Source organism: Clinocottus analis, unplaced genomic scaffold, assembly GCF_023055335.1.
Source record: "Clinocottus analis isolate CAN_PGR_092001 unplaced genomic scaffold, fCliAna1.0.p SCAF_6, whole genome shotgun sequence".
In the NCBI taxonomy this organism is placed as follows: Eukaryota; Metazoa; Chordata; class Actinopteri; order Perciformes; family Cottidae; genus Clinocottus; species Clinocottus analis.
This window is the reverse complement of record NW_027176218.1, coordinates 19,545,204-19,567,589: the sequence shown is the minus strand read 5'-3', so window position 1 is coordinate 19,567,589 and position 22,386 is coordinate 19,545,204. Positions and strand designations below refer to the sequence as shown.

The following is a 22,386-nucleotide window of genomic DNA, read 5'->3' as shown; positions in this document are numbered from 1 at the left end:
CCTGGTAAAATGTCTTCGGAAGAACCGTCAGCTGCTTTTTATGACTCGGCTCAGTCTGGCAGAATGAAAACCTGATTGTATTATTGCGCATGCGTGGTGGCTGTGAGAGGAGGAAAACAAAACTTAGGACCATGATAAAACGAAAGTGACACGCAGAGTGAGTCAGAGGCAGGAGGAGCTTTCTGACTAGTAAGAGCACAACAACGAAAGTGAAACTGAAGTGGAAAACCGTACTTACACTGTCTTAGAAAGAAAAGCTGTTTCAAATGTTTCATGTTTCTGGTTACAACCTATTTGAAACAGGAGAGGCTGTTAGAAAACTCACATGAAGTTGGTTGGTCTTTTCAGAATAATGTGATTCATGCTGCAATATTCAATATTGGGACATATATTATTATATTGTTCTGGCATAATACAGGTCAGAATGGAAACACAGTATAAAACCTCCATTAGACCACTGAAGGGGTCCGTTTCTACACTTAAATTTAGCGCGCTTTTCTTCAGTCGGACAGCGTCAGTGTTTCAGTCTTTCAGAATAAAATAAAACATAAAAATCATCACAAATGAAGCTCTAGCGTTCAGTCGGAAGACCAAACTCTTGCGAGCCATTTATTTCTCATATATCTGCTATCAAGTCTCACGCATGCGCACTACGTGTTTACTCGCTCTCATCGCTCGGGGCGTCAATCATGAAAGCAGCTGTAGATCAGCTGGTCTCCTCTGACCAATAAGCACAACGAAACAATGACGACGTTAGCCAATCATCTTGCTGCTGTCTCTGTAGATATGACTGTCTCTCTACTTCAGTTCATTCATGTCGCTGTTACGCACCCTGCACCTCCAACCACGAACCAGTCTTCATCAGATCAATCAGCTTCATCAACTCATCATCATCCTTAACATCACCACCACCAGGTCTGGACTGCACGGGGGATTCATGGTGTTGCTGATCGGGGCAGACATCCCTCAGTTACAGATCTCATGTAGAGTCCAAGCGTCAACGACTCTCAGACTTTATCATCACATATCATCTGTTAACAATACACAATGATCCTTTCGTTATTGGACTGGTCTCTCCTGATCGAAATGAGCTTTTAGGTTGGTGGGTTTGGAGTTATCAACGAATCCACTAAGAGACGATGGTTTCAACAATGTGAGAAGGAACAAAAAACAACAAGCAAGAAGAATGTGCAACAAAGTAAAGCACACAACGCTCCACATGCTGTGATTAATACAACGAGAGCATCATTATCTACAATATTGCACGATAACAAAGTCTATTTCATTTACTAGCAGTGATCGAGAGAACACCTGTGTTCTGTTGTGAGACACTCCAACAACACGTTTACAACAAAGGAACACTTTTCATCAACATGGAGACACAAAGGTTTTTGTTCCCTGAGAAGTCTTAGCATTTTGATTGAAAAAACAAACAATACGATGATAAAGTTGTAATATTATAATAATGTAATCATAATTTAATCAGAGAATTGTGATAATATTATCAGAAAACAATTCTGTCTTCCCTATAATGTCTGCTATGCGTGAAGCTATAGCTCTGCGTTGTATCCTTAGACTCACGATGAGCTGCAGCAGGAGAGGAAAGGGACCCGCTTCACATTGCCTGGATGGAAATTTATTGACGTGAGATTCACACGTTTTCATTGCGGAGGCAAAACATAAGTACAGATCTATCAGAATTCTGTGTTAACATTGTACAACTAAACTTTATTACGTCGTCATATTAGATTACACATGAAGTTTGCTCTCTCCTTTTAACCCATCCATAGCCATTAGGAGCAGTCAAGTTTAATTTTAAATACGTGTTGCATAGACGGGTTGTGTAATGTTTACAACTCATAGCTGTACTGAATAGCACCAGATCACTGACAAATACAATTAAAATAACTCTAGTGTTAATCAAATAAAAATGCATATTTGACAAATATGATCAAAATAATGAATATGTCTCTCTTTCTGTATTGCACAATCGCACGCAAGGACGCACGCACTCACGCAACAAGTCAGTAATTGCCATGGAAACTGGACCGAGGCTACTTCAGGGCCGCGGCGGTTCTGGATCTTCCCTTTACACTTTGGACTTTGACACGAGCAGCTGAAAACCTCCCGTGAGCCCAAAACTGTAAAGACAACTTTGAGAGACACTTTGAGAGAAAGGAGACTTGTTGGCGAACAGAACACGACTATCGAGAGCAACAGGACCCTGAAGGACTTCAGCGGTCTGAACATCGAGAGAGAGACAGAGACCTGCTGAAGCGACCCGGCTGTGAGCTGGACCAGAGCTGTGCAGGTAAGACCACTTTTACATTTGAAAATGTCTTTTTTAAATTGTCAATGTATCCCTTTAAATTCTTTAAAGTGTTCTCTGTTCAGAAATCAATGATTTCTAGGTTAAAAGTCTCACGGTTTAAAAGTTTCAAGGTTAAAAAGCCACTGATTATTGTCAAGCCTGTAAAATAATATTTAATCAACAGAATTTTTTTTAAAAATGCAGGAGATGTGTGGAGTGTGTTAACAATTATCATAGATGTTAAAAAACACAGTTATTTTGTGTTTAAGGTATCAAAACGTCGAAGTTTAACATTAAAATGTCAAAAACAAAATGGCGCCTGAGCCGTTTTTATGGAATTCTTTATATGTACGTTCGACACGTGACCTACAGGTGACTCTGAGCTGCTTTGTTTTGACTGTGAAAACGTGACCTATTGTACAAGCATCTGCTCCTTTTACGTTTTCGTATTAAATAAATGATTTATTTAACATCTAACATTGAAATTCACTTTGCTCGTTATTGAGATATGTTTTCGGAGGACGAGAGAGCGATCTTTTAAGTAATTATGGGACTGCATGTGTGCGTGATATGCAGCTCATAAACTGAGAGAATAATGGGTTACAAACTCAAGAGGTGACTGTAGTCATGTTGGATTAATATCGCCATGTTTCACTGTGTGTCATGACGCTCGTGCTCAATGTAAATGAAACGCCTTCACGCCGTTTATTGCAAACCATTGTTTTGTTCACACACACACTGAAGTCCTGACAAGTGTTTGGTGCAGAATAAATGTATTTGCCTAGAGCTCACGAGACTCAACTGTCGGTTAATTGACCACAAAGAAAAAGCTTTGTAGCACTGTTCATGGGCAGTTTAAGATTCAAGCTTGTTAATAGTTAGATTAGCCTACATTGTTGTTTGGGACTTATATAAATAGTAATACTGCTGACAAAATCAATAACGACAGTAGTTATTATTATTGTCACTTAAATCTCTCTCTATGCATGTCATAACAACAATGTTCATCATTAAGTGTCACATGCATTAAAATTGTTTCTGATTCTCTCATCTGTTTAAACATAGAGGAAAACTGCACTGTGTTTAATATTACTGTTATATGTTTAAATCCACTGCCTCTTATGTTGTCTGTCGTTGTTATGCATTTGCTGTCGTTTTTCTCTTCTATTTTAAACTTTGATTATTGCTCAATGTAATCCAGAAATATCTAATGTTATGGGAAATCCTTACGTTTGAACCTTTCCTTCTTAGCTGGTGAGAACGACATCATGGAAGATGATGCAGGAGTCCCCGTCTGGATCCCCTTTGACGACGAAGGTAATGAAGAAGGTGAGTTTGACATTGCACTTGTGAACGGTGAAATGGTGTTTGGTGTTTTGGAACAGGGGGTGTTCATTCCACAGCGCCTCCCTGGTGAACACCTACAGGATGCTGAGCCAGAGGAAGACAACTGGTGGGACAACGAGGAAGACGAGGAAGACGATGAAGACAGGGAGAGCGAAGATTCCGGATACGGCTCCTTCTCGGAACAAGAGGAAGCGGACGAAGAGGAGGAAGACAATGAAGAAGTGGTAGAAGAGGAGGAAGAAGAAGATGAAGATGAGGCGCCGCCCCCAGGCCCCCAGAGGTCAGAAGAGTCTGCTCCCTCCACGTCTGGCCTCGGATCCTCCTCCAAGAGGACCAGAGAAGAGGACGACAGGGAGTCTGCACCCTCCACGTCAGGCCTCGGATCCTCCGCCAAGAGGACCAGAGAAGAGGACTACGGGGAGTCTCTCTTCGGATCCTTCAGAAGATACTGGCAGATGGATGAGGACAGCGACTCGGACTGAGACCGGCAGCCTGTTTGCTGCAGGATTGTAAAACCTTTGTGTCTGGCAGGACTGATAAAGCACCAGACAGCCTTCCCTCGCGTCTGGCGGGGTTGGCAATAGGTAGCACCCTGCAGCAGAGGTTTTGGTGCGGAACGTCCTGAAGAAGCTCCGCCCCCAGTTGTGTACTTTGGAGTTTAGACTTGGGAGTTTGGAAAAGTCAAGACTCCCAGGAACATCATTTTACTCGCTCCTTTTATTTGTATAGTTAGGTAAAGCTGAACCAGACAGATGTGCGGTAAAAACTACTAACGTTAAGACAAGTTTCCAAGTCTCTTTTACTCAGGTATCGATGGCCGTGTTACAGGAAGCAGCATCCAGGGTCTCCTTGAAGACGGAGCAGAGAAGAAGGATGGAGAACTACAAGACCAGATAGAGAGTGGCAGTTTGCCTTTCTTCCAGTGGGCTGAGTAAGTAATCCCTCTCCAGGAGTTCAGAAGTATCAGTAATACCATTCCATCAATGGAGGCCAGATTCAACACAACAGTGTAAAGGTTGTGTAGTTGAGTTCAAAAGTATTGATTTCTTGTGTTTGTGTCTCACAGGGCAGGACTCCTCAGGCCTCACTGTCGGGGCAGCTGAGGGTGGAGTTCAACTAACCCGTCATCCCAGGACGACCCAGACCCACAGCAGACCTCTGAACCCTCTCAGCACCCCAGAGAGTCAGGGACCTAGTGAGTCCGGTCCTCCCTGCCCCTCCACCCCGACGCCACCAGCCGAGCGGACGAGGACCGTCCCGTCCCCACCAGCACAGAGGACGGAGTTTGTCTCCATCTGCTTCTTCTGTGCTGGTGGGTTCAGGAAGCTCCTCACACACACAGGAAGCTGCCAGCAGCTGTTTCATCTGCTCAGAAATCAAGGAGACTGAAGGTTCAGGCTGAACGAGAAATATTCATTCTGAAAGTTTAAAGTATTTTATTTGTCACAGAATACAGTATTTATACCCTTTATTTACTGAATGTCTTTCCAGATATGTCTTTATATTAGAAACAATATCATAATATTTCTGATGTAATGAAATGTATGACAAAATGTATGTATATTTAATATCTATTTGATTTCCATTTGACTCAAAGGCGTTACTGTTATTACTGGTAAGTATTGATATTTGTAATATTACATGTTGATATGAATAAAATGGAGGAACAGCCAGCAATGTGCAGTATAATTCTTCCCAATTGTATTCAAATGAACTCATAAACATTTGTAATCTTTACTGATCGTGTATCAGAACAGAAGGTGATGGTACATACTTGAAGGTGTAAGGGAACAAGATGACACCTTAATATATAAGGGGGAAACAATTAATTAATCATTTTCATAACACTGCTGTAGCTTAATTATACATTAACATAATGGAACTGAACACTGGAGAGGCATAACAAAATAAAGAAATAGAAAATAACTACACGGTACATTTGTGTTTTTACTTTGCAACAGACGTCCGACTCAAATAGTATTGTCGGCCTAAATAGATCAATGAAACATTTGAGAGTTATTGCAAGAAATCAAAAACGATGATATGAAAGTTCCTGTGATCGTGAGACTCAGTCGATATTCTGAAAGTATTACAGACTGTGGGCGGGTCGCCCCCTGCTGGTCACTTCAGATGCTGCGCAACGTGCTGGGTTTCATTTAAGGTAACATGTATTTAAGCAATAAGGTCCGGGAGGCAGTACTGTATCGTTCAATAATGTACTGTTCAAGGGTGTTAGGACCGACGCACAGCGGAGGGCCGGCAGCCCTTAAATCAAATTTCAATTTTATCAGATCAAATTTATCTGAAAACCTCCTCCTGCTGCTTAGATTTTATATCAACACATGTTTTCAAAAACAATAATATTTCCCACTGATCTTTTACAAATTGTAAACACATCACTTCTCTCGGGTGTCTTCCAACAAGCCCTAAAAACTGCAGTTATTAAACCACTCCTAAAGAAGGCTAGTTTAACATTGTTCAACATCTAAATGCTTCAGCTGGCTCAGATTAAGAAAAACAACAAAGTGTGTGATCATAATTATGCAGATGTGCTATACAAAACAAAACTTACTATTAAGCTCACGAAACATTTACAACAGCAGGTGGCGAAGTTTTCCCATTCAGCAGGCTTTAACCTGAACCTGCTGGTGGTGGTCATCCAGTTTTCATCGTTACATATAAAAACGGAGATCCATCTGATGAAAAGGATTTAAACCACCTTAATGTGGTGTCTTTAATACCAATCGACTGGTCGAGTGTCTGTAATAGGATGTCATGGTCAATGGTGTCGAACGCAGCACTATATGGTCCAACAAGACAAGTACAGAGACAAGTGCCCTATCTGATGCAACTAGCAGGTGATTGTCACCAGTGCTGTCTCTGTGCTTTCTAAATACTGACTGAAAGTCCTCAAATGAACTATTGTTATGGAAAAGTCACTTTCTCAAGTATCTTAGAGAGGAAGTGAAGGTTAGAGATCGGTCTATAGTTAGCCAAGACCTGTGGATCGAGAGTAGGCTTCTTAATGTTGGTTTTGTATGCTTCCAGCCATATCATTTTTCTCGAGAAGCCATCAATGAAACCACTGATACATATTCCATAAGGCTTTAATGTGTTTTACCCATCTTCATAGTTTGGTCTACAGCTGACATACAAATGCCATCTGAAACGATCACGGGATCGCATATCTGCCCCATTTCCATCCATCAGTTGTATCAATTGACACAGTTTCTCTGTAGTTACCCCGACCATTCAAAATTTCTGGTGCATTCACGTAGTCATGCTGTTTACTAGATGTTTGTAGCTGTTGGTGAATGAATGAAGCTACCTCAGCGTTGCCTGTCTTATTTCGTCTGTAGCTTTCTTTCGAGGGTCAGGAGACTTCGTTTGATATCATGGGATTCCTCGAAAACCACTACATTTTCACATTTTGTGAATCCACGTCTAAAATAGTCTTCAATAATGGTATCCACTTGGTTTCTCATAATTTGGACTTCATTATCTCATAATTATTGATTTTGTTTGTGGGGGAAACGGGCTTCTATAATTTCTCAACTTGTGCAGCAAACTGAACAAAGTTAAAATACTTTTACTAAGTGGATCCAAACTGAACTCCTGCTGCTTGTTCAGTGGCAGCTCATGAGACAGTGAAGAGTCCGCTAAAAGCAGATCCGTCTGTTTGAAGTCCGGTGGAGTGTGGACGCTGAGTGTAAAACATAGCAAAAGATACAAGTTTTAAAATTGAAACCGCACGTGAGGAGGAGGGATGGGTATCGTTTGTTTTTTTTCCGATACCGGTGCTAAACCAAAACTTTTAAAATGATACTAGTACCCAATCGGTGCCTGAACCGATACTTTTTTATTGCCAAGGCAATTTCTTTTCTTCAAATTGAACAATATATTAAGTGTTTAAAGTAGACATATGAATAAATAAATACAAAAAGCTTCAAACCTTTTAACTTATTAGTGTTTAAACTGGGGAGGGGGATCAACTGAATCGCTGGTATTGCAGGAAAAATGCAAAATTATGCAGTTGTGGTGGGGAGACTAGAGTGGGTCAGAGAACGGTGCTGGAAAGAGGTGAAATTAACCTTTTTATGTACATTCATCACACATCTTGATTATAAAGAATATTAAACTCTTAACTTTTGCTAATAGCTCCAAAGGCGGCTCCGTGTCCAGCCATTCACAAAGTGCTCTATTCCAAAGTGAAGTCCTCTGTTCAGTGCAGATACATTCACCGCATGGTCACTATCACTTGTAGCTTCTTCTATGGTTGCTCAGGGCCTCTGTAAGCTTGGTTTTCATGATCTCCTTGGTTGAGTATAAGGGCAGCTCCAGCTGTGAGAAACATGTATGTGTCTCAGGGTAGTACCGGTCATAGGAGAGGTCCGGAACTCCTTTAATTTTGACTTTCAACTTGATCTTTTCCATGCCAAGAATGGGCACCCGTTCAAAGCCAGTCACAAACCCTAGTGGAGGGGAAAGTGCTTATTAGGGGGTTTCTTGCCTTTTCATTTATTTTTGTGTCATTCGTCCCACTGTGATTACTGTAACGGCCGCATTCAGATTTAAGCAACAAAGCCACTTCGGTTAGGTTTAGGAAAACAACATGGTTGTGCGTAAAAAAAAGTCTGTAAACTAAGAAAAACGCATACGGAAAAAACACAACAGCAAATATAAAAATAAAAAACAATTGTTTGTTAGATATTTCAAAATCAGGTACAACACTTACAAAGAAAAGCTTTCTTCTGATCCTCAGTTAGCTCATCAAAAACCTCCCAGAACATCTGTATGGTGGGGTGTAGTGGTGTGGTGCTGTACACCCCCTCATAAACTGTGTTCTAATTACAGGGAAACAGACTTGTTATAATGACTTCTGTTAAAGATCATTTTCAAATCAAGCACAATGCAGGGATCAGGATGCAATTAATCAACTTAAATAAATAAATAAACTCTGTTTCATACTGTACCTGTTTCAGCTTTGCCCAGTCGTGGAAGTCTTCGCCTACCAGCACTTTCTGCAGCTCTTTTGGTCGGAACAGCTTCACCAAATCCTGTTCACACACCTGGAAGAAGCCCTGCTTGAACTCCTGAAACACGTCTTTCACTGCTGTGTTGAAGACATGATTCACGTAGGCATCCACAAACTCCTTCCTGTTTAGCAAATTCAAGTTTCATGTCAACAGAAGTGTCTTTCTGACAGGGATTCTTCTGTATAAAGGTACCTTCATTTGCTTGTCCACAAAAGAAACTTGTGGTATACCTCAAGGATTAATTCTGGGCCTCATTATTTTGTCTTTTACACGCCTCCCTTTGCTCACATAATTAGTAGATATTATGTATCTTTTAAATTGTAAGCAGTGATACACAGTTATATCCTCCTGTTAATTCTACAAACAATTTGGTTTCACAAAATAATTATTTGAGGTATATTAAATATGGCCGTTGTCGGAAACGTTACTCATTTATTAATGCTGATTAAGTGTTTTCCTTCAAGTATTGTCAAATAACAAAGCACACAATATAAATACATGGTCCTTACTTATTTTCCCCCGTCAGAGGCTTTTCGGGACTTTTAGGATCAAGGTCAATATCTGTGCCATCCCAGTTGATCTGTTAATCAGTTATAAGAAAGAAGAAGACAGTGATATCACCGCTTTGAGAAATGATGACAGATTTCAGAAAGAGGAATGACATATGTTATTGACCGTCTGTAAAACACATACTACAAAATCCATGTCGAGTTTGTTTATGGCATCATCTTCGTTGTTTTCCAGGATGTTCAGCAAACTCCTAGAAGCAAAACAAAGAGGAATAATACATAATATATTGAAGAGGTTGTTGTTTTTAGCTGTTTATACTCTGTTTTGTCCAGAAAGGTGTCACTGAAACCAAATCATTGAGATTTAAATATACATGTATTTCCTCTTACTGTCCAACGCATGGGCTGAATTCGATCATGTCCTCCAGGGAGGGCTTTACACCGAGCAGCTTCTTGAACAGAGCCAGCGGGAAGGGTAAGTGTATGATGTGCTGGTTGTACAATGCCAAGCCGCACAAAACCCCAAACTGGAAGTATCTCTGTTCGTCCTCTGTGTCCTGGTGTTGATGGAAGACAAAACTTACAATTACAATTTAAGATCTGAATTGAATGTTTGTGTTCTTGTATGAGGATTTAAAGTCTTACTGTGGAGGGAAACCATGCCAGTGTTTTGGAATCGTTGAACATGAACATCCCAGTTTCAGGTGACATCATCTCGTGAAACACTTCATGAAAAAAGTCTTTTCTGTAGAGATTATAATCATCGTGGTTTGTGAAGTTTTCATCGAAATAAACCTGGAGAAAAAAATGGCACAAACTAAGTTTTCCTCCTGGTACAGTAGCTTATACAAGACTATCTCAACAACAATGCAAGATTTAAAGTGTGACTTTTGGCCATCAGATCGAAACATATTTACCACAAGTGGTAACTTGTAGTCCTCGTGGTCATCAAGTCGTTGAAAGGTGTCGTCCAAAAGCGATGCTCGGCTCAGGTCCAGATCATAGACCAGGTTTTGAGGCTCCGGGAAAATGCATTGCAATTGCAATTCCCAGAACTTGCGCACCCTTGCTTCCTGCTGGAATACAGTCCAAGATGTTATTTCTCATAGCTCACTGGACCATTTGAAACAGATGTCTTGACCCTGATGGTAATGAGTGTAAAAGCTAGTTCTCATGAGGCATGTTTAAGGTTTTAGTTACCATGGTGTATGTAGCATTCAGGTCAAAAACAAATTTCTTTGACTCCAGATCCATCAGAATAGGAAAGCTACACAGGATAAGCGGCTCAGCGTTCATGTGCTGAAAAAAATATGTTTTTTTTCTAAATGGATGGTGTCTGAAAAGTGACAGAAACAGAGGGAGACATCATGGCTTTACTTCACAAGCTATTTCACCATGTGTTCTTTTTACCTTTCGTTGAGACCGTAAACGCCAAAGCTGCAGATCCTCATTGAGAAAGTTTTTGTCAATCCGCCAACAGAAGTTGGTTTCCGGCATCCTTTGGGGTTCTGCAGTCCTGCTGTTAGCCTTTTAAACAAGTGTTTATTAGAGGAAAAGTTTCTAAAGGTAAAAAGCTGTATTTTGGTGTATGATTGAGTAGGATTATGCTGTGACGTTGAAATGAAACACAGCTGATAAATGATACTAACGTTGTACATATACTGGAGGACTTGCATCAGGTTTCTGACTCCAGAGTCACGGGGAACAGGCTGTGAGGACAGGACCACTGAGACGGCCCTCTTCCACACCTCTACGTGCTCCACCGTGGTGGAGGGCGGCAGAGAGGACCACCAGTCCCCTGAGGAAGACATCAATGTCAGTAAGCATATGTTTGATAGATTACAACTTTGTTCTATGCATGCATTAACAAAACATATACACATGTCAATTATTTTATGAATGACACACAATACATGTATTCAGGCAGAATTATTAACAGGCTTATCCTCAGTAGAACAAACGCTAGCCTTTTATATTAGATTTAAAGTTATGGGGAGGCTTTTGGTCCATCGCCATCTTGGCTTTTGGCAACCAGAAGTGACACGAGAGGGTGGAGTGAAGTGCAACCAAATGCTGAACAAGACATTCTTAGGCGACCACAAATGCTAAAATTAACTTTCATAAACTGAACACACTTTGGCAAGACCAAAACATGGACAAATACTCCGTGGTAGCAATCTGTCAATCACAGTAAACTGTAATACAGTAAGTCCGCCCTAAAGCCTCCTCAGCTTCATGGTCGGTTTGACTCTAATTTACTAAATGAACATCATGCTGTATTGAAGAAAACTTGAAGCTATAGATTGACACCATAAATTCATGTTTACAATGTCTACTGAGGGAGTAAATCAAGAGAGTGATGTCTCCTGCTCGTCCTCCAGGCTCAGGTGGGTGGTCTGAACCCAGCACGGGAATGTAGGACTCAGCCACTTCCAATCAGAACACATTTTATACACATTTGTATGGATTTTAATTTGAATTGTGAAGTGTTATCGTAAACAAGCACCTATGACCCGGAGACTGTCAGCAGACAAGTTCACAACGGCGGCGGCGACCGCCTCAGCGAGGGTTGTGTTCAATCGACGGTGTTCGTGCCTCTGGATCACATGCAGGAGCTCATTGAGAAGCAGGTAGATTCTCAAACCCTCCACCCCCAACGTCTTCTTATCAAGGGAAGGAAGCAGGTGCAGCACAGCAGCCTCGACCTGGTGGTTTGAAAAGGCCAGTGAGGGAGAAACAACGTGATTTGGTCTTTTTTTTTAAAATTATTTAAAAGCCTTAGACAAGTTCACAGCCATATTATGAACATATTTTGAGAGTAATTATTGAGTAACAGCAGCACATGCTGGATACTCTTAGTAGATCACATTGACCATACCTCGGCGAAAACATCGTCCCTCTTCACCAGTTTCTCGAAGGCAAGTCGTGCGACTGACAAGTTCAAGCCTGAGTACTTTGGCGAAGTCTGGAAATGTTTGTCTTTGCTGAAAACACAAGAAAGAAGACTGAGCTCACATTTAGACCAGCTCCTCAGGCACAGTGGTGTTTGGCCATCAACCAATATTTCGGCTGAAATGTCATGCCTGTGTTCATGCACATGGATGCTGCGTTTACCTTTTCTCAAGGAAGCTTGCATTCAGACTGGAGGCAGAGGAAAAGGTCCTGCAGATTTCCATAAAAACGTTTAATATTTTCAGTCTGTTGCACTGAGGAAACGAGCCGTTTCGACAAATATGGAAAATAAATTGCCAGGACAATTTGCTTACTTTTTTATCTTTTTCCATGACTTTAAATCACATTCGGTTGTGCATTTGTCAATCAAGTCATCGAGGCGATGCAGCGCTCTGTCGTTGACACCACCGGTGTTCGCCTTGCGGACGTCCTGTGAATAAAAACATGGTTAAGTTGATGTTCCCACCGTCACGCTCTGTGCTGTACGGATTTGTGCCGGTACCTTAGTGGACGCGCACGTTGCAAACGAACAGTTTCCTCCAGCGAAGATGTTCCTAATTCCAGCGACCGCCGTGTCTGAAATGAACACAGTAATTATGAAAGTGTAATTCGCTCCGTGACACCATCCTTTGCATTCACATTATATCGTCAAATTATTTCAGAGATGTGGTCACCCAGTGGCAGTTGAACGGGTAGCGGCACGGACGGATGACTCTCCTCTCCGTGTCCCAGCTGCCCCTGCTCTCCACACCCGAAGGAGTAGACCCTGTTCGAGTCCGTCAACGCCAATGTGTGATTCCTGATGGAGATAACAGCATTTGAATGTTAACAGAGACGCCTTATCAGGAGTTGAACAGCCTCCAAGCCTCCGCTTCAGACATTAGAAATATTTGAGAACGTTCTCAAACGCAACAGTGAGACAGTTTAAGACGTTAACATTCTCATGGAAGATGTGTGAGATTTGATTGCCATCCTCTCCCCGCTCTCTGTCTTATTTTGAAGTGTTCGAATGGACTAAAGAGGTCTGGCAAACTGATTTGAAAAAATATTTCAAGTTACTACGTGGAATTTTCAGGAAATCCTTGTGATTAATAACGCCGGTGGCCATTGATTGAACTGCTGTTGCGTCACACCTTGTAGATTTTCATGGCAAAAACCATCCCGAGTCCTTTCCATAGAAATCGGTCCTGCTGTTAGAGGCAACCGAGAGGGTCGGGAAGGTCTACGTTTTTTAAGATTTGTAACAATCCGTTTGCAAATTGTCAATACAAAGCGATTAATACATGTAAATAGTTTCACGCCGTGACCTTGAACCTTTGGCATTTCTAAGCAAAAACTGTCACAATTGGAAGATGCCAAAAATAATCAAATCATGCTGGAAGTGCTCACAATAGCGGCCTGAGAGTTTAGGATGTAATGTGTCTGAAGGGAAATCCTCAGATTAATTGCATTATAAAAGGTGATGCAACGTACCGTCCACATGCAATCTTGGTGACCTTTGCCCCCCAGAGCTCCACAACTAGCCGAGGTCGTAGTTCATCGGTGAATGAGTTGTGGCCGAGCTGTCCATATTGACCAGAGCCGAATGTCAACACTGCCCCATTCTGAGGGAGCAACCAGACAAAACCAGAGTAAATTCACAAATATGGTTTATTGTTACATATTTACATTTCTGTGTGATGTACAAAGTTAGTGCTGCATTGGTGAGGCAGCTGAATAATGTTGCCAGAGATTTTTTAAAACATGTTCTATTATTTCTGTGTCATTTGTAGAACTGTTTACAACACAAGTGTTACACAGCTGATTTTATTTTGTCTAACCTTTGTCAAAATGGCAGTGTGGTCCTTTCCACAGGAAATGTAAATTGTTTTCTTCGTGTTCAGGCAACGAACAGGAGTTGGTGTCGTTCTGTCTATTTTGGATGAGATATTACATTCAGGTTTACATACAGCACTTTTTAATGAGTATTAGATATAATGATTGCTTTAAAAAAGAAGTCTACCTCTTATGTCTCCCAGCCCGAGCTGCCCGCGGTCGTTTCCCCCCCAGCCGAACACGCCTCCAGAGACGGAGAGGGCGAAGCTCTGCTCTCCCCCAGCAGCCACCTGGACCAGGGGGAGCGCTGACAGATAGCGGAGGTGTTGGGGCGAGTCGGAGCCGTGCTTGTTCCTCCCCAAACCCAGCTGGCCCCTGGAGTCCTGGCCCCATGTGTACACCTGACCACCTGTGGAGAAAGCCAAATAATTTGTTTGCTGTATAATCAACGCTGGCTGAGGTGTTGTTTTCCAGCAACACAACAAAGGGTTGACAAGAAGCAGTTGTGGGATACGAACGTTTAAGCAGCGATTAACTGTTTTAGACCCCAGGAAGAGTTTCCACAACTATCTGACAAGCCAACGGCTCTGAGCTTCTACTTTAGTGGCAGGCAGTGGCGTCATTAGGCCTCTTTTAGGTTTTTTTTTAGCAAAATAATTTGGCTTTAAAAAAAAAAAAATTGAAATTTTTTATTTCGGTGATGTTATTAAATTAAACTATTATTTCTCACATAGACTTTTCATTTGTAACTCTAATTTGCTACATATGTGTGTGCGTTACGGTTTGTATGTTTTCTCCACCTTCAAATTACAATCCAATAGCCTATCATCATACTTAAGCATAGGGCACTAGGACCTTGGGGGGCTGCTGCGCTGGCTTTCTCACTCTGCCAAGTAATGTCTATCATCAACAACAGCAGGATGACAGCCGAGCAGTTAAACTCATAGCCGAGAAGTTTTGCTCAAAGTAAATGATGTACAAAGGGAATGTAAGTACAGGTAGTTACAGGATGTGGCTATCTGTACTTGATAACAATTGTCACCTGCTCAAAATTAGGTTTCCTTGAGGCAAATAAAAGGGAATATTGTAGTGGGCTGTGTTAACACTAAGCTACTTCTGTGTAGTTTTTTTTATCTGCCTCTAATGCTTCATGAATCTAGTCAGATAGTGTTTTTCTTTGTACATTACGATCCTAGTTTGACTTGATTATAGTGAATGCATTCGGTGCCTTTTATTTCAGCCCATCATACAATATTTATCATTTGATAATCAAGATGTAATTGAAATATTTTTTTGTTTATGTGTTATTTATGTTTTTTCTCTATTGAATGGTATATTTTACACTGAACTAGTTCATCTTTATCTCAGTGATAGTGTCCAAATTAGAAGAAAATATCACTGGTATGTGAAAATTACACGGACAACAAAATAGATGTAAATGTTGATCAAAATCAAATTCCCTTCTGCTCATAATAAAACAGGTAAACAACTCAAAAGTTGACACTGTCAGGTCCATTCTCCATCCATTGTGTACAGTCCCTTTAAGAATTAAGATTTGGGAGTGACGCGGCAATAAAAACTAGTTTATCCGTCTATCTTTTACATGCAGGGCACTTATTTCTCTTTCTTTATTTAAGAAAAGTTCATATTTCACGATGACACTGAAATTGGGTCCTTTGTGTGATCATATACTGAATGAAAGAAAATGTACAGAGCAAAATCACCCCAAAAAATTGCTGCGTGAATTCATGCCTCTCGCCTTGGGGCGAAGCCCCCCCTTTCTTTGAATCCTAGAAACGCCCCTGGTGGCGGGTCACTGTAGACTTCACTGTACCTTGGGTGAGGGCCACTGAGTGCCGGCTCCCACAAGCAACCTGAGACACCGTTATGTTAGAAAAAGCTTCCAGGGGCCTGAGAGGACAAGAGACAGAAGTAAAACAACAACAACGAAAAAACAGAGCTCAAACACTCAGGATTTTGTGAGACAAATTTGCAACATTTTACACATTTTTGTTGCAAATTTAGGACATCAATTGACTTCATGAGGTGAGTTTCTCCTTACTTTGGAATGTAGGTGCAAGTTGTGTCCACACAGAGAACTTTTCCTCCCCTTGAAAGCAGAGTGACCGCATCATCATCACCACAAGCCACGGCCTGGATCTTCTCTTTACACTTTACGAACTCTGAAAGAACACAGCAGGTGTACAGTAAAGGATGCAGCTTGTCCTGGAGGTCACCACTGCCAATAAGCTGAGAAGAAAGGTAAAGGACTGTTGCTCACTCTGTTTTCCTCTGACTCTCCCCCCATCTTTGCTCTCGTTCGTGCGGATGATGGCAGCATCGCCGTTGCTTCTAATGAAGGCGAGACCTCCGTGGCCCGCTGACAGGTGTGTGACGTCAAAGCCGAGGGGTAAAAGGTGAACTCCGTCGACTGTTGAGATATTCGCGCCATCTTTCAACCGAAAGCCCTGCTGGCAGTTCTCTCCCCATGAAAACATCCTGGTAAAATGCCTTCGGAAGAACCGTCAGCTGCTTTTTATGACTCGGCTCAGTCTGGCAGAATCGAAACTTAATTGTAAAATTGCGCATGCGTGGTGGCTGTGCGCGGAGAAAAACAAAACTTATAACCACGATGAAACGAAAGTAAAACTGTGGAGGAAAACAGTATTTACACTGAACAGGAATACTGGACTACTGAGGTACTCGATTCAGGTCAATGTGCACCCTCAACAAGTGAGCTGTGGTGTCAACGTTTGAATGTCTGGAGTAATGCAAGACATGCTGCAGTTGAATTAAACCTGTTTCCTTTTTAATGCTCCAACAACAATAAAGTTACATGGAACAAACTTTTTCTAATGTTAAAGTCTATTTTGCTGTAGATATTTAATAATTTTATAATACTTATATATATATATATATATATATATATATATATATATATATATATATATATATATATATATATATATATATATATATATATATACATACATACACACATCATCAGTCATTAAGTGTGTGTTTATATATATATATATATATATATATATATATATATATATATATATATATATATATATATATATATATGTATGTATGTATATATATTATACACTATCTATAAGCCATGTTTGCAATATGAGCCATGCATTTTTTTTTTCTCCATCCCTCTCTTGGAGCGGAAAGGCCCGGTGACCTCGTTGCATTGAGGTCAGGCCCCGGTGATCTCCCCAAGAAAACGTCGCTGCCTTATCTGCGCGCGACCCTTCAATAGGTCCCTGTTAACTGGAGACTTTTCACCCGAAGTGGTCCGTTGTCGTCGTAGTTACGACAGCCAAATCAAAAAATAGGATTGAATTTCATATACAAATTAAACAATGCGGCATTCACAACTGCAGCTACGTGTTTTCAACAGCTAATAATCTGAGTAAAGACGACAACAACGCGTTTCGGTGAAAGTCGCCAATTAACTAACACGCTTATTAATCCGTAACACCTGTCGCCGGCTGCTTTGCGGGACTCGGAAACGAAACTTAAAGAGCGGATCACGAAACTGTGGCGCGAGCACCGGAAAACAAAACATAAACATGGCGAACGAAACGCGTGAAACGAAGAGTCAGGTCATTATTATTATTATAATATTATTATTATTAATATTAATATTATTATTATTATTAATACTATTAATATTATCATTATCATTATTATTATTATTATTATTATTATTATTATTATTATTATTATTATTATTATTATTATACCTTTAAATGAAGATAAACACGAAAGTGAAACAGTTTGAGTCTGTATTTGTAATACTTTATCGTTATATTTAGACTTTGAAGTGGTCTTTGTGCGTCATCGCAGTGTACATACATAAATGTACAGATTGGTATGATAACTTCAATATTATCTTGATGCACTTAAGATGCCTGTTTGTCATAAAAGACATCAACACGTGTCATGATTGAAATGATTGTCTTAACTCCATAAAAAAGAAACAAAAAATAGAATAATGTTAACAGACTGAGCGAATTTTGAAATAGTCAATATTTAATATGTAAAAGCTGGACTCTACATTATTAATGTATTCATAATAAACTGGTTGTATTTAATGGGAAACAAATATGACCATAAAGTTCTTGATTTAAAATAATTTCAGAACACAAAGAAAGTTGGATCCTACTTCTCAATCTGTGTTCAATGTTAGATTGGAGTTTGACATGCTGCATACCATCAACCACCAGGTGGAGCTAGAGACTCAATCTGCCTCCAGCGTGTCTACACAGACCCGTTTAACTTTAACTTGTTGAAACCCAGAGACATTTTTGGAGCTCTTGTATTTTATGTGAATTTACCATCCAAGTAAAGACTGAGATAAACCAAAAACGACGATTGAAATGTGAATATTGGTAATAAAATAAATTCAAAAAGGAGTGTGTTGTTGCTCAGGCCAACTAGTATGATAGCATCTCTGCTCATCATTCACTCCCGCCTCTTCTCTTTGTGTCTGCTGATCACCTTCTTCTCCTTCTATTCTCACACAGTGAAGAAATTGAATCCCCAGAGAGAGAGGGCCAATTGGGTTTGTCGATCATGTAGTTAAAAAAAAAGAACGTCTTCAAGGTGTCTGAATCCGCTCTGACCTCTGTGACCTCTGCAGTGCATCACCCCAGAAAAGTAGGCGAGCTCTTCATCTTTCTCTACATTTGCTTTCTTCTGTCGGAGCACTTTTGTAAGAAAAAAAAAAAGAAGAAAGAAGGTCACAATGCAATTATACCACCTGAGTACTATGTTTATGGGTTGGATTGGACAGAATGGATTATGTTACAAAGTTCAGTAAGTGTCCTAGAATCATTTGTTTTGGTATATAATTACATTAAATACATGCTCACATTTAAATGTTTTTTGTTTTTGTGATTAAACATCAGTGAGTGTTTTAAGAATACCCCAAGAATATCCATTTTGTGGAGGGCCTATGAATTAAAATATTATCCATCCATCCATCCATCCATCCATTTTCCGCCGCTTATCCGGGGTCGGGTCGCGGTGGCAGCACACCCAGCAGACCGATCCAGGCTTCCCTCTCACCCGCAACATTTTCCAGCTCGTTCTGGGGGACCCCGAGACGTTCCCAGGCCAGCCGGGAGATATAATCCCTCCAGCGTGTCCTGGGTCTACCACCTCAGCTGACTCCTTTCGATACGAAGGAGCAGCGGCTCGACTCCAAGCTCCCTCCTGATGTTAAAATATTATTCAGATGATAATTTGTACAGGGCCATTTTTTTTAATAATACACATTACATATAGAAGATGAATAAAAGGGCCTCAGGTTCACTGCCACCCGCAGCACCACTGCTGTCTGGAGCTGGGGGAACGTCGTCTTCTCGCTGTTTCGTGCCATTGAGAATCCAAACATAACAGTTTTCCTTCCAAATCCGACCCGTTGGCGGGAAATAAAGAATACAGAGTGCATCTGATAACGTAATTAGTAGATTATTGTTGATGAAAGATGGTTGTTGAAATGAAGTAAATCCTAAAACAATGTAAAATGACTGCTGTATTTTCTGTTTACTCAGCACTTTTTCAAAATAGCAATCTCTCATTTACTGTACTCATGTCAGATTATTATTATTATGATTTTAATTGTTTTATACTCTTGAAGCAACTTGAATCTTTAACAGCAAGTAAAGGAATGCAGCCTGTGTGTGTGTGTGTGTGTGTGTGTGTGTGTGTGTGTGTGTGTGTGTGTGCATACTTGGGGAATGGGTTGTGCTGAGCCGTACCAGGACCTTAACATCCACACACACAATATCATCTCCTGTCTCCAATTCCACAGCTCACAGAACAACATGACCGCACGAGGAGGTCGTCTCTGTCGCTGCTTCTTTTTTCTTTCTCTTATGTATTTTACTCTTTCCCCCAGTTTCTATTGGAAAAACAGTCTGTAAAGATGATGAAACATTTGGAATATGAGTTGTTTCGGTGCGTGCAGTCAGGATGGATGCATAATAAAACATTCATTCATTCATACTGTACACAACTAAAAACTTAACTAGACAATAATCAGACACCCAATGGGCCTTTTCCACAGCGAACATTATGACACATTAGGGAGAGATCATGAACTCATGTTTCCGATGTTTACTGAGATAATAAATCAAGTGAAACATATGGTCATTTTATCACAGACTTTTATACATTCTGACTTCTTTACGCAACCAGAGGAGTCGCCCCCTGATGGCCATTAGAAAGAATGCAAGTTTAAAGCCCTTCTGCCTCGGCTTCACGTCTCAGACTTGGAGGATGCCGTCTGTAATTGATACATGACAACGTCCAACCAGAAGTGATTTAAAGCCACTTGATCCAGATTATGCCACCAGAGGGCAGAATTACTCCATAACGACCTGACAGAGCTGAGATATATTTTTGTGTCTAAACTGAGCCCTAAAACACACTTTTGTCTCTTTAAATGCTACATGTTCCACTATCTTTACCAACTAGTACTATATATATATATATATATATATATATATATATATATATATATATATATATATATATATATATATATATATATATATATGATAGCTGCTTTTGTTGTTCTCTTTAGCAAACAGGCTACATAACTAGCACTCTATCAACTACTCTGCGGCTCAACAGGTATAGTTGCTTGCAGGTTAAATCACCGACAGAAATATTCAGATTGGCTGAGCGCCAAACACAATGTGTGTTTTTTTTCAACAGGCCTAATCCATGTAGTCCATATCTGCTCTAAGTAGAACATTTAGATACAGCATCTTATGTGACTACTGGAAGTGGACAAAACTATACGGTTACACTGAGCAGCTCTCTTGCTTCAAAGGCCTCCAGCGGCATGAGGCTGGGACGAAGATGAAACACCAAAACACACACACACACACACACACAGCAGAGAGAGATGAGAGATATAGGCCTGGTCCGACAGCTGAGATATAGCACCAGAGCCCTGGGGAGTTTCAGGGGATTTCCACCGAGGGAATTGGACACGTTGTCTGATTTACACTAACACTTTGGCTAAACTTATGATAAAAGTTCACAAAAGAAACATCGCTGTATCTGTCTTTATCAATCTCGGCCTCCATTCGTCTCTGTTTTCTTCTCTGCTGCCCTCTCTCTCTCCCTCTCTCTCCCTCTCCATAAATACTGAAGTGGCCGTCGGTCGAAAACATTTTAAAGTTATAGTTTTGCCTCATGGATGAAACTACCAAAAAAAGAGGATTGTAATAAGTTATTGTGAAGCAAAAAGTCATAAGGGTGAAAGATATAACACAAAAAAAGTACATTTCAAACTTAACAAATAAAGGTGGAAATAAGAGGAAACAGCATGAGAGTGAAAAGAGTGAAAGAGAGGCTGAAAGAAAACACGTTCACTTTTATCGGCCTTTACTGCTCCCTTTTTCTTTCACTGAGAGGAGAGCCAAGGAATGCAATGAGGAATCTAGGGAGAGATAAAGAGAGGAAAGTGGATGATACTGTACTGTAGTGTGTGTGTGTGTGTGTGTGTGTGTGTGTGTGTGTGTGTGTGTGTGTGTGTGTGTGTGTGTGTGTTTGTGCTGATTATAGAACTGTTTGGTTCTATTGGACTTTTTTTTTCTTCAAACTTTCTCCCTTTGTCTGCTCTTGATAATGTTCTATTTTGTTTTTTAAAATGAAAAGAGTGCGGTTCACAAACAGGGCAGAGTATAATTGTGCTCACTGTGGAAAGGGAGGGAACCTCGGTCAAGGTCAGCTGATGTATGGACTAAGTATTTGCACATATTTCTTATTTTCCAAGATATTGTTACTCCAGGGCTGTGGAATGTTCCCCAAAAGAAATTGTACTGTCATAAAGATGGAATCATACCCAGTGAGGCCAACACCATGTAAAGGGTATCTCTGTCTGTGTGCGAGGAGGAATACAACTATTAAGTGATCTACTTGTGGGCTTTATGACGATATCACGACATCACTGACGTATGAATAAAGGCTGATTCAAGAGGAGACACTCGAGGTGAAAACACCGGAGCTTTTTTTGCTATTTCGTTCCTTTGACATGTCATATCTACTTTGTCTATTTGCGTCTGTAGATTTCTTTTAAATTCACCTAAAATGTGCATATTGTCACGATATTTCAGGAAACTTTGTCTTAATGTGACAAACAATTTGACACACACAGACACACACACACACACACACACACAGAGTTAAATCTATCGCCCTATTCACCTGTAGAGACTCCAAATAGTCATTTTACAAAACATATATCTTCAAAGGCTCTCTCTCTCTCTCTCTCTCTCTCTCGCTCGCTCTCTCTCTCTCTCTCTCTCTCTCTCTCTCTCTCTCTCTCTCTCTCTCTCTCTCTCTCTCTCTCTCTATGTGTATATATATATATATATAT

The 22,386-nt window shown here is 40.6% G+C and overlaps 1 protein-coding gene across 1 annotated transcript; it reads right to left on the bottom strand.

Annotated features, from left to right (window-relative positions):
* Positions 1-5,233: 5,233 nt before the first annotated feature.
* On the bottom strand, positions 5,234-16,468 carry LOC137803936 (probable E3 ubiquitin-protein ligase HERC3). Its single transcript, XM_068602800.1, has 23 exons — positions 16,252-16,468; positions 16,033-16,153; positions 15,805-15,881; positions 14,158-14,379; positions 13,976-14,067; positions 13,629-13,759; positions 12,830-12,954; positions 12,658-12,731; positions 12,470-12,585; positions 12,318-12,365; positions 12,082-12,187; positions 11,710-11,908; positions 10,853-11,001; positions 10,614-10,730; positions 10,404-10,502; positions 10,121-10,279; positions 9,849-9,998; positions 9,594-9,760; positions 9,388-9,454; positions 9,204-9,274; positions 8,632-8,815; positions 8,394-8,502; positions 5,234-8,130 (listed from the first exon to the last, which is right to left on the bottom strand). The coding sequence occupies exons 1-23, from the start codon at positions 16,466-16,468 to the stop codon at positions 7,913-7,915; spliced, it is 3,018 nt and encodes a 1,005-aa protein (XP_068458901.1). The 3' UTR covers positions 5,234-7,912.
* Between the last annotated feature and the right edge of the window lie 5,918 nt (positions 16,469-22,386).